Source organism: Dryas octopetala, chromosome 7 (assembly GCF_963921425.1).
Source record: "Dryas octopetala chromosome 7, drDryOcto1.1, whole genome shotgun sequence".
Taxonomy (NCBI): Eukaryota; Viridiplantae; Streptophyta; class Magnoliopsida; order Rosales; family Rosaceae; genus Dryas; species Dryas octopetala.
The window spans coordinates 19,618,922-19,631,137 of record NC_141372.1 but is presented as its reverse complement, the minus strand read 5'-3'; the positions used below and the strand labels follow the sequence as shown (position 1 = coordinate 19,631,137).

The 12,216-nt window shown below is 37.6% G+C and overlaps 1 protein-coding gene across 1 annotated transcript; it reads right to left on the bottom strand.

Moving 5' to 3' along the window:
* Positions 1-1,290: 1,290 nt before the first annotated feature.
* LOC147280335 (gamma-tubulin complex component 2-like) lies at positions 1,291-6,283 on the bottom strand. The gene is made up of 9 exons (XM_086252185.1): positions 5,923-6,283; positions 5,754-5,812; positions 5,609-5,654; positions 5,380-5,514; positions 5,122-5,253; positions 4,731-4,814; positions 4,542-4,640; positions 4,314-4,405; positions 1,291-1,393 (listed from the first exon to the last, which is right to left on the bottom strand). The coding sequence occupies exons 1-9, from the start codon at positions 6,004-6,006 to the stop codon at positions 1,291-1,293; spliced, it is 834 nt and encodes a 277-aa protein (XP_086108311.1). The 5' UTR covers positions 6,007-6,283.
* Between the last annotated feature and the right edge of the window lie 5,933 nt (positions 6,284-12,216).

The window sequence follows — 12,216 nt, the reverse complement described above, 5'->3', positions numbered from 1 at the left end:
TATAGAGTGTTAGCACCCCCATTAATTATCTCTCAAGATTCCTATTAAAAAATTATCTCTCAAGACACTTCTAAGTTGTTTTAATTATACCATAAGGATCATCAATGACTCCTTCATAAACCCACCTAAAAGTAATTTTCATTTCCGAACATTGAAATCAATCAGAATGAGGAATAAAGTATTGTGCAAATGATACTCAAAGCCATTAGTACCTGCAAGAAAAGAAAAAAAAACTAATATCTCCTTCCACATTAAAATAGATTTAAGAAAATAAATCCAAGTAAAAAATAATTTGAGGATTGCATATCTAGAAACAAGGTACATAAATACTACTCCAACAAAATGCGCATGAACAAATAAACACCATATTTTTGTACACAAATTATTTCATAGAGAGCAATACAATAGATAGAAGTGCAAGCAGGCCAGGAAGGCATGAAGATGATACAGGCATAACATCTTTAAAACAGACTAACATGATAAAACAGAATATGGTCAATGTTGTGCCAGGCACGACACGTCATGGGCCAATGTCATGAATAAACACATCATGAACTGTGTGAGACATGAAAACAATCCAACCAACCAAGCTCGAGAAGCAAATAAAAGGGGCACCGCTAAGGCAAGTCACAACACGAGAAATAACCACAAATAGGCCATACCTAAATAGATCATACCTGCATGGCATGACCCATTTTACACCTCTAATTGTAAAGAAGTATGATGGAATTTTGACACGTAGAATAGAAAGTTTAGAAACATTTTCTAAATATAATTAGTTTTCTAACCAAATATGCTCGTTTCCTCATCAGAGATGCATAGAAAATAGTGAAACTAGGCCTGTAAAATGGGTTGAACCTATCCAACAGAGGGGTGGTCCAGGCCCTAGATCCACTGAGCCCTGATCAAATAAATAGCCTTGTCCTAGGCCCTTCCCATGGGCGGAGACAGTTTTGAACCCATGGGAGAGTCTGTTTGGCCATTATTATAAAGGGGGGGCTATTCACACCACCCTAATCCACTAAGTTGACCACCCCCCTTAAATTTTTATCCCTTTTTGCCCATTTTGCCCCTGCATAAAAAAAAAAAAACCATTTCTCCAATTTTGGCCGGCCACCCCTCCCCGCTGCCGGCGCGACCCTACCCCTCTGTAACGCCCCGAACCTCGGGCCCATAAAACACTGAAACTTTGACATTTAAACCTTTTTTCAAAGAATGAGTCATGCACTTAACATAATAAAAAAATTCATTTGATAAATCAGAATGCGAGCCCAAAACATTTATATAAAATCACTGTATAAAATCAATCATATAAATCAAAATGGAATGGGTCCCACTGCCTCGTCTTCTCCCCACTGCTTTCTCAGCCTGCTTAACCTGCAAAACACAAACCCTACACCACATCCATGGTGCACCGGGTTATTCAAACAAACAACCCGGTAAGCTCACTAGAGCTCGTATGAGTGAAATGACGAGATAATAATTATCCTCAATAAAATCCTCAAGTTTCATACTTACCAATAATCCACAATAATATCCATAAATATTCAATCACATAATAATTTCATCACCAATTAACCAAGTATCAAGATAAATCATAAATCCTCGTAATCAAATCAAATCCCACCAGTAATAATATTAATCGTTCTATCATTCTGGCCAATCAATTCCCTAATCATCAAGATTAACCTCAACCTCAAACATTCACCTCCTAACCCATAACCTCAAAGCATAGTCATCATCATTTCCATTCTCAAGGATTCAAGCCTAGACTTTACCCAGTGCTAGCCAAACCAAATTCTAGCAAACAAATTCACACAAGCACACAAAGCAACGAAATAGACTATCTAATTTCACTCACTGTTTAACCACGCGAAAAGATCGAAATGCCCTTCTTGGCTTCTTTGCTCGGATTTCAAATCCGGCAGCATAACGGCATCGGGAATGAGATTTCCCGAGCCCGTACACCTACCAGACAATCAAATAAAAACAATTCAGAAACACAAATACACCACTGAACGACCGAAACGGGCGGCAATCACCACACACGGTGGCTGCCCAACCTAGAACAGCACACAAAACACACCAAAAACAACGACGGACCTTTGAAAAGAGTCCAGGAGTTTCCAAAGAGGCACAACGACCGAGAAAAACCACCAAAATAGCCGCCACACAAGGTGGAGCTACAGTGGTCGTGGCTGCAAAATAGGAGAATCGGAATCAAATCACAAATGGCTCAAACTAAGTACACAGACACGAAGGAGACGTCGAGAGGATCAACCTTTATACCTGGGTCGACGGCCAATTCTCGCAAAAATGGCCGAAATTGGCTGGAGAAGACGATCGGCCTTGTAGCTTCGATTCGCCGTCGTGGGAGGTCGTCGGAGCATGGGGTAACCACAGGGAGACTCACCGTGGCCTGGGGAAGAGAACCCAGGTGGTCCGACTCCGCGATTTGGCCGGAAAATGCAGATCGCCGGCGAGGGGAGACTCGGCTGTTCCGCGTCATTCCTTCGTCGTGGGTGATCGGCCGGAGAAACAGAGCGCTGCTGGGGGTCGGCGACGGCGAGAGGAGGTCGTCGATGCCCGTCGCTGGTCGTGGGGTGGCCGGACGATGAAGTGCCGAGAGAGAGGAGTGGCGGAGAGGAGAGGACCAGGGAGAGAGAGAGAGAGAGAGAGAGAGAAATGAGGAGAGAGAACTGACTTTTGGGGTTTTAAAACCATTTTTGTAAAAATTACAAGTTTGCCACTCGTTTCAAAAGTCCGTATCTTTCAAACCGTAGCTCCGTTTGACGCGTGCCGCGTATCTACGAACTCGTGGACTCAAGACCTTTTCAATGTGCCCAAAGTCAAAGACAAAAACCCATTAGTTTTAAAAGTCAACTTTGGGTCAAGCCCAATTTAAAACAAAAATTAAAAATTAAATTAAACCTCTTTAAATTCCAAATAAATTCTCAAAATTCTTAAAATAAATATTCAAAATATTTAGAATAATTATCTAGAAAATACGGGGTCTCACACCCTCCCCTTCGCCGGTCGACCCCACCCCTCCCAGGCGAAGACCCACCCACCCAGGCGAAGACCCGACAGCCCCTTCGCCGGCGATCTTCCTTTTCTAGTAGAGTTGAGACGCCGGACCACTTGGGTTTTGTTCCCTAGGTCACGGCGAGTCCAACCCTGGTCTTCCCTTGTTCATCCGACCACCGTGCGCGGCTAATCGACGTCGTGACCCGATCGGCCCCTTCGTCGGCGATCTTCCTTTTCCGGCGGATTTGAGACGCCGGACCACTTGGGTTTTGTTCCCCAGGTCACGATGAGTCCAACCCTGGTCTTCCCTTGTTCATCCGACCACCGTGCGCGGCTAATCGACCTCGTGAAGCTCCGCGGCGGCGGGGAAGGGTGGCCGGCCAAAATTGGAGAAATGGTTTTTTTTTTTTTTAATGCAGGGGCAAAATGGGCAAAAAGGGGCAAAAATTTAAGTGGGGTGGTCAACTTAGTGGATTAGGGTGGTGTGAATAGCCCCCCCTATTATAAATTGTTAACTTTAACTTTTCACTAAACAAAGCCCACAGTTCAAGCAACATTGGAATGTGGTGGGAAAGTTGTAGAATCCAAATCCAAGGTTAAGCAATAAAACCACTTCCAATAAACAGACTCTAAGAAAACATTGGCTAAAGGCTTGGGCCGTAATACAGGGCTGGGCCTATATTTTGATGTCCGGGTTGGGCTGCACCAGAAAAGCTTGGCCTATGCCGTACCAATAAATCCCTAACTCTAAGCAAGCCCATAGGGCTCAACCATTTTTACAGGCCTAAGTGGAACTAAGGTCTTCTATTTCCTAATCCCTCTGTAAAGATGCCTATAGTGTCAATTGTGTTGCAAAAAGATAACTTTGGGGTCAGAAACATGTTTTTGTCTAGTACAAGATTCTATCTATCTCATTCCTTTACAAAATAGATAGAGGCTCCCCAAATAACCTCCCCCCGCTCCCCCCCCCCCCCCCCTCTCCCAAAAAGAGAAAAAAGAAATATATATATATATATTAATTTATATAAATATATAAAAGATAGTCAAGCAGCAAAAGGAATTGCATTTGTCTTGATAGGGGGAAATAATACTTCTTGTTCCCATATAGTACTAAAAGAACATAGAAGAAACTTAGTTGATGGGAATAAAAGTGTCTGCTTCATTGTAGTAATTATGCTCATGCAATTAGCCAGCCACGTTCAACTAGAGATGTATGACAAGTTGGTGGGGGAAGTTGCAATTTTCACAACCAAAGAATAGTTGACAGTAGACTAGCCAAAGAGTACCTCTCTAATATGCCGAGGTATGCATTACTAGCACATTCTGCCATCTTTTCTAGCAATGACCTTACATCATTATCACCGGCCATGGCCTTAGTCTGGATATTTCAAAGAACAGATTAGTATGCAGTAGCAATAAAACAATAGGTGAGAAAGAGATAAAAGTGATGAGAACCCTTATTAGTTCCAAAGGAAGCAGCAAAAATTTAGAGAAACGCAGACATAAAGATTAACCTGGCTCTGCAGGAGGTTAAGAACTGCAGAACCTGCCAAATTATTAGCTGAAGCCTTATGTATTACAATGGATAGTGCTTGCATGGACCCCAACATTGGCTACAAGACAGATTAGAGAACCCATTTAGTTTAACAAAAGGAAAAAACAAAACGTAAAACTGGTTAAATTTATCTCAGAGAAGCTCAAACATGACAGTAAAACCACAAGCCTTGTAGGGACAGTCTTCCAAGTCGAAACTGGTGTTCAAGCTGTGCCACCATGGCCTGGTAATCCTAATACCGAAAATTTGGAAGGTGGTATTCAATTGAAGAGATCAATTATGCATCATTTTCTTTATCCCATATTTTATCCTTTTCTTTGCCCGTGAGCATTAGGTCAGATTGGAAAGAAATGGAGCGGTGATTAACTAGGTTTTAGTTTAAAATAACACAACTAGACCGAAACAGCTGCTTGTAGGAAAAGTAAAAAATCCACATTTTGAAGAGTGAACAAATAGCAAATATTGCAATCACATCACATGTTAATGAAACAAGCAGAGCTTGTATAAAGGACTTAAAATAGGAAGAAGGGGAATCCTACTAGAAGGAGCGCCCTCAATGAAGCAGCAAATGCATGATTCACTAAGCCATTTTTGAACTGAGATCTTGATTCAACAAACTGGTTAATGAGCATAAAGCTCTCACACAGAGGAAATACACGTTTTGCCAATTCCTGAAGCATTTCAGTTAAAAAAAGAATAATAAAATTGTGATAATATTAAAGACCAAGTTTGTTTCTTTTCAAATAAAAGATAATAATAAAGACTAAAAACAACAAAGAGATTCCACCAATTCATACCTGAAGAGCTAAATCCATGGATGCATCAACTTGAAAAGAGAAACTGTCCTCCTTTCCGCGGACCCTTTTGATCAAAATGTAGCGTCCATTGATCCCAACCATTGAAGACAAGAGGTCGTCGATGACCACAAGTTCCTACTTATGCAACAATCATCATAAGTACAACTACCATTCATTTCATCCAAAAAATTTCAAAATTTCAAAATTCCAAATTCAAATTCAAACTCACCTGAACAGCAGCATTGTAACAACCAATGGGGTTTTCGAATCCCAGGCTGCAAATTCCAAAATTATTTTCTCAATTAAAGAAAGAAAAGAAGCGTATGAACAGAAATGTAAATGCAATGCATGAAGATGTTGTATATAATAATTACGTGAGGGAATCAATGGAATAGCCCTTGGAATCGGTGAAACGCGACGTCATTTTGGTTTCCTGAAGCAAAAAATGAAAAAAGTTTGATTGAGTGGCATTTGCAAACCTCATAGAGAGAGAGAGAGAGAGAGAGAGAATACTGAATTGAAGAGTAAAGGAAAAATGGGAACCTGGTGAAAGCGGCCGGTGAGGAATGGCCTCTTGGAGTTCCAACGAGGAGTTGAAAGGCATGATATTGCTGAACTATTCTCCATCGGAATTCAAAAACTCACCAAAACCCAGCACTCAGCTCCTAGTCGACAACTCACTACTAGGCTCGGCTATGCATAATGGTACATCAAGGGCAAAACACACCAACAGAATCCTTAAAACTCACAATAATGGGTAATCCTCTAAATGTGCCGAAATTGAGTGAAGAATGGAAGATTTGATGACGGAGAGGTGTGATGGGTTATGGACGGAGAAAACGTGAGAGAGATGAGAGAGATAGAAGAAAAAATAAAGAAATCATTTCTTCAAGGGAAAACACGGGCTGGGTAGGAAAAGGGAAAAAAAAATTCATAATCTCTAAAACTCGGAAAAAAATTGTCTAGCTAATTCCCCCTAAATGCAAGCCTCATCCTCATGCATAGGAAACAAAATTTTGAAGAATTGAACCATGAGAACATACAAATGAATGCATGAAACATAAATTTAAACATGAATTGGTGCATTAAGATCAACAAGGCCAATGATTAATATTGAAAGATTAGAATAAAAAGATGAGTAGATTATTTAAACAATGGCTTTTTTACAAGTTATTCATCTGAATTATGACCTTATTTGCATTTCATTACTTAAATTAAAAATTAAATTAATTTACCAATTGAATTTATAAAAATTTGGAACATTATGTCTCCATCCAATTCCGTTAGTTTTTTCGTCAAAAAAACTGGATGCACGTGTCCTTTTTTTCAGTGGTTTTTTCGTTATTTCAAGCCTAATCCTCTTTCCATTTTTTTATCTTTTTTTTTTTTTTTCATCTCTCTCTCTCTCTCTCCAACTACATTGTCAAACCTCTGATCTAGAGCATCACTCACAAAAACCCACCCCATCCCAAAAGAGCCATGGCTAGACTTTTATTCCTAGCACCTCATTTGAAACAAATATTCTACAATGACTGTAGTCATACTATACTTTTTTAACCGTTAGGCTTTCTACAATGGTGATCCTCAAATACCTAACACCCAAATCAATTTTGGGTATCGAAAAGTGTAAAAATATAAATTTTGGGGATTACCAACACAACGGTGCTTGAGGCCCAAATATGAGGATATTAATATTTAACTCATTTACTTAATCTTAAAATTGATTAAGTGCCCATTAATTAAATATTTAAAATATTTTATGATTAAGAATATTATATTATTGTTAATAATTTAATTAGCTCTTCAAAATGACACTAATATTAATATATTAATATTAGAATATTAAAAACGTTAAACACAATACAATTTATTTCATTTCACAATACAAACACATAAACTAAACCATAAACACATAAACTAAACAACATTGGCCCCTCAAGCATTTGGTGCACCTCCCGCTTAGATCCATATGTGCTCAATCAAATTTTCCTTCAAGTGTGCATTCATACGCCTGTTCCTAATCAAATTGCGAAGAACATTCTCTTCAGGTAAAAATGATGGAGGCCCACCTTGTATGCTTGGTTCCACACCGTCATACTCTGCTTATGCCCTTCTAATCGCCCCTTCCACGTTAAACTCCTGCCAGGCTGGATCATCTTACTGTCGCTCATTATCGACAATCATGTTATGCAATATTATGCACGCCTTTATGATATAACTCATATCATCCATATCCCAACAACGAGTGGGTCGTTTGATAAACTGTCATTGGGCTTTTAAAATCTCAAACACCCTTTCCACATCCTTACAGAAGCCCTATTGTTTCCTCGCAAACAACCTGTGAGGTTCCGAAACCGGATTGCATATTGATGAAATTAGAGTCGTCCACTTAGGGTAGATCCCGTCAGCAAGATAATATGAGATTTTGAATTCCACATCATTCACACTGTATTTCACCCTGTGGGCTCTTCCAGATATCTCTCAATCAAAGAGGTGTGAGCAGTTTAGCACGGTAATGTCATTGTTAGAACCCGGAAATTTGAAGTTTGCATGCCAAATCCACGTGTCGTATGAGGCAACTGCTTCCAAAATAACGGTTGGTGTAAGATAGTGCCCACGATAGTGAGCTTGCTCAGCCATGGGGAAATTTTGCCACACCCAATGCATGCAGTCTAAGCTTCCAATCATTCCTGGAAATCCTCTCTAGCGCCTCTTTCGCATGAGTTTTCTCATATCCTCCAAGTTAGGTCTGCGGAGATACTCCTCCTCATAGATGTGGGTGATGGTTCGACCGAATTTATATAGTGCATCATTTATGGTGCCCTGGCTAATGGTTAGAGCTCTGCAACCCCATCGAGGGGTTGGCCATACACCATCACTCTTAATGCCGCAGTCACCTTCTGATGGGGTGTGCAACCAAGTCTACCGAGGGCATCTGTCCTGGATTGGAACCAATCATCATGGAGGCACACGTCGTTCAAAATCTTGTTGAATAGGGGTTGATGCATACAGAAGCGTCTCCGAAACGTCACTGTGTCTTCTATCGATGCAGGGATAAAGTAATTTTGCATCAGCCTCCCGTGAGCACCTTCTCTATCCCAAAGTGTGTAACACCGACGGGAACACGTACCACCATGACGTGGACGTGGGGCGACTACTGATTGCCCCATGGACATAATTACACGCCCCATCAGCATTCTGCCTTCCTTTACCCTCTTGTAACTAGCGTTGGTGTAACATCCCAATCTGGGATTGCCACAGCAGCACCCGTCTTAAGAATTCCCGAGAATATAATATTCGTATCTCGAGCGTTATAATCCCAAGATTTCTTAAAACGAGTTAAGCCCTTTGTTTGATAGAATATGGGTTGGATCATAGTTAAATTGCACACAGGATTTGATATAATTAAACACACTTCAAACTAGTTTATATTAAAAAGCCAACTTGTTAGAATGACGAGTTCACAAAAGACCTTCAACGAAATTTTACAAAAGACCCCAACCAACACACTACAGATGTTTGAAATACATTACAACTTTAACGAAAAGAAAATGACAACAACAAAAAAGAAAGCAAGGTTCCAATGATAGTAGCAAAAGAACATGGTAAAGGACCTAGAGATCTTGCGGAAGCCAACCAAGATGTAGGAGTGCCACGCCCAAACTGATCAATCAAGATTGTCAAACCCAGGAATAGCTGCAAGAAAGCAGGTAGGGGGTAAACATCATATACGTTCATAGCTTCCCCTCGGGGGACCCTGGCTAGGTTTGAAAATAGTAGGTTAAAATAAACATATAGATATATGGCTAAAAGAGAAAAAGAATTGGAAAAGATTCACCACAAAAACCAGCACCAATAAAGATAGTTGAATTTCCACAATCTTTGAGTATGAACATGCAAACTTTCGCAAACGTTTTGTGAGTACTCAATAATTGAAACTTACCTGATGATCGAACACATTAATAAACAACTACGCTTACCAAGCAAAAGTTTGGTACCATAGTGAAAGTAGCCATCTCTGATTAGTACCTCATAAGCTAGCCTCCTTATCAGACATTCGACTAGCTCGTCCGTACAAATCTCTTCCGGAAGTTTAGGGAATCGAACCCAAGGTTATAAAAATACAACCCTTTACTCTTTGATCATCAATCAGTTAACACACGAAAATCCATATGATATGACAAGCAAAAACAATGCATTTTTGCACGCAACAATATTTATTATCATACATACACACAATAAAAGTCTCATAGACAGGGTGTGAGGATTCCCTTTACCTGGAGTCCAAGCTTAACCTGATGATGCGGTCCAGAAGCACCAATGTCCTGACTTCTTCTCTAGGTAACTAGAAAGTCCAAGCCCGACAATAATTCAGTCAAAAGTAATTTTTGACAGAATTTCAGCATGATCTTTCCTTTCAGTCATGTTCCAATAAAATTTTAGAAACCAGTCTACTAAGACCAATCTTTGTATTTACTGGGTTTTTTATCTAACATGACCCTGCACCCCGAGGCAGACAGTCATGTCAGATTCTTTTGTTCAGGAACCGAGTAACGGCTCAACTCTTGAACTCCTATTTTGTTTCTACTCAAGTTCATTTTAATAAAGTCTTAAAAGTTGATAAGTTAATGCCCTACGATGTGTCCAGATAAGTACATGGGAGACTGGGGGATATCAAGCTCAGTGTCCAACGCCTGTTTGCTCATGGACTTGCTTAGACAGCACATCATTTGGTATTAATATATCTTTATCAATCCATTATTAGGTTGATTAATTAACAAAATTCGGACAGCGCTTCGACTATAACTAAAACTTAAATAATTAGTAATTTAAATAAGCTAGGTTGTTGGGTTACCTGGTTGGAGACTTCCCACGGGCAAAACCTCGGTACTACTTTGGTTTTCTAATTTAAACATAACAAGAATCTAATTAACATGAGAAAATTCTAACAACATTTCAGCAGAACTTCAACTAGGTTTAGGGCCTTACCTTAGATTTTGAAAATGAAAGCCTAATTTCTGTAGAGTATCAGCCTAGAAATCATCTAGAAAGGTCGGGCTCAGCGTCACAATCGCGTGGTCAAAAACGGATCTCGAATCGGACGTTAGATGAAGAAATTATGATGGAAACAAGTTATGAAGTTTTAGGAGAGAGAAATGGACGAATTTTAGAGAGAGATAAAGAAAAAATCTTTAGAGAGAGAAGCTCTCAAGGTGATGGTGTGATTTGGAAATGAGAAATGGCTTCCTATTTATAGGCTTCAAGGTGGGTAAACTTAGCAATTCTATGTGGGTATACTTAGCACTTTGGTGGGTATACTGAGTAAAAGAGAAAATGGGTGGCAAATTGTGGGCGTGACACGTGTTTCGATTGGGGTTTTGTTTGGAGTTTTTTAGTTGTTTTAATTTATGTAATACATTTCTATATAAATAAATAATTAAAAATATCCTAAACCCTAATATAAACTATAGTATAAAACTATAATACCATAATACTAAACCCTAATATAAGACTATAATACTATATGTTATATGTTATATATGTTACATATATAAATTATAGTATTATAAACTATGTAGTATATACTATCAAATATATAAACTATAGTCTTATAGTATTATAAACTATATACTATAAATTATATAAACTATATACTATCAAATATATAAACTACAGTCTTATAGTATTATAAACTATATACTATAAATTATATAAACTATAGTCTTATAGTATTATAAACTATATAATATCAAACTATAGTAACTATTAAGTACTAATTCGTTTATAACTTTATAACTTTATATATAACTATATATTATATACATAAACAATGTTAGGTATATATAACATTATAGAGTAATTAATAAATAATAATAGACTTAGTGTTTAGAAATTAAAATTGTATGCTTAATTGGATTTTATGTTTTAACTTTTAACTTTTAATTATAGTGTATATGATATTAATAAAGTTTAGTGTATTTAACTTTTAAGTTTTAAGTTTAGGATATAAGATAAAGTGTATAGACTATAGAGAATATATAAGGTAAAGTGTCTAAAACTATAAGTTATAACTAAAAGTCTAAAATTATATACTAATTAGTAATTTTATTATATAGGAAATAAGTATAACTAAAATTATATATTAAAACATTATTATATAAGTAGTTTATACTTTGTACTATATACTATATAGAGTTATAAATTATATACTATATAAAGTTAGTAAAGTTATAAACTATATATTTATATAAACTATATGGTATTATAAACTATATACTATATAAAGTTATAAACTATAAACTATAAAGTATATAAACTATATACTAAGCATATTAATGTAATAATAATACATATAATATATATAACCATATACTAACCATATTAATTATTAATGTAATAATATTACATATAAATATATATATAACTAAATTTCGGTAATTATTTCGGATTTTTCGGTATATATTTCGGTTTTTTCGGTAATAATCGATTCGGTTGCTTTCGGTCATAATTTTCGGTAATCGGTCGGTTTACCTACTTTTTTCGGTTTTTACCAAAACCAAACCAACTTTTTCGGTAATTTTTTGGTTTCGGATTTTTGATTTTCGGCTTGTTAAAATCGATTTACCAAACCAAAAAATTTCGATCGGTAGTCGGTCGGTTTGGTAAATACCAAACCAATGGACAGCCTTAGGTTTGTGGAAGCTGCGCCCAAAATTTTAGAGTTAAAATCTAACATAAAATTGACAAACCAGGAATTGAGAAGAAGTAAAAATACACTACCGAACACTCGAAAATGACTTCTAAAGGCTCGACATCTGTTATGTATGAAAAAATTGA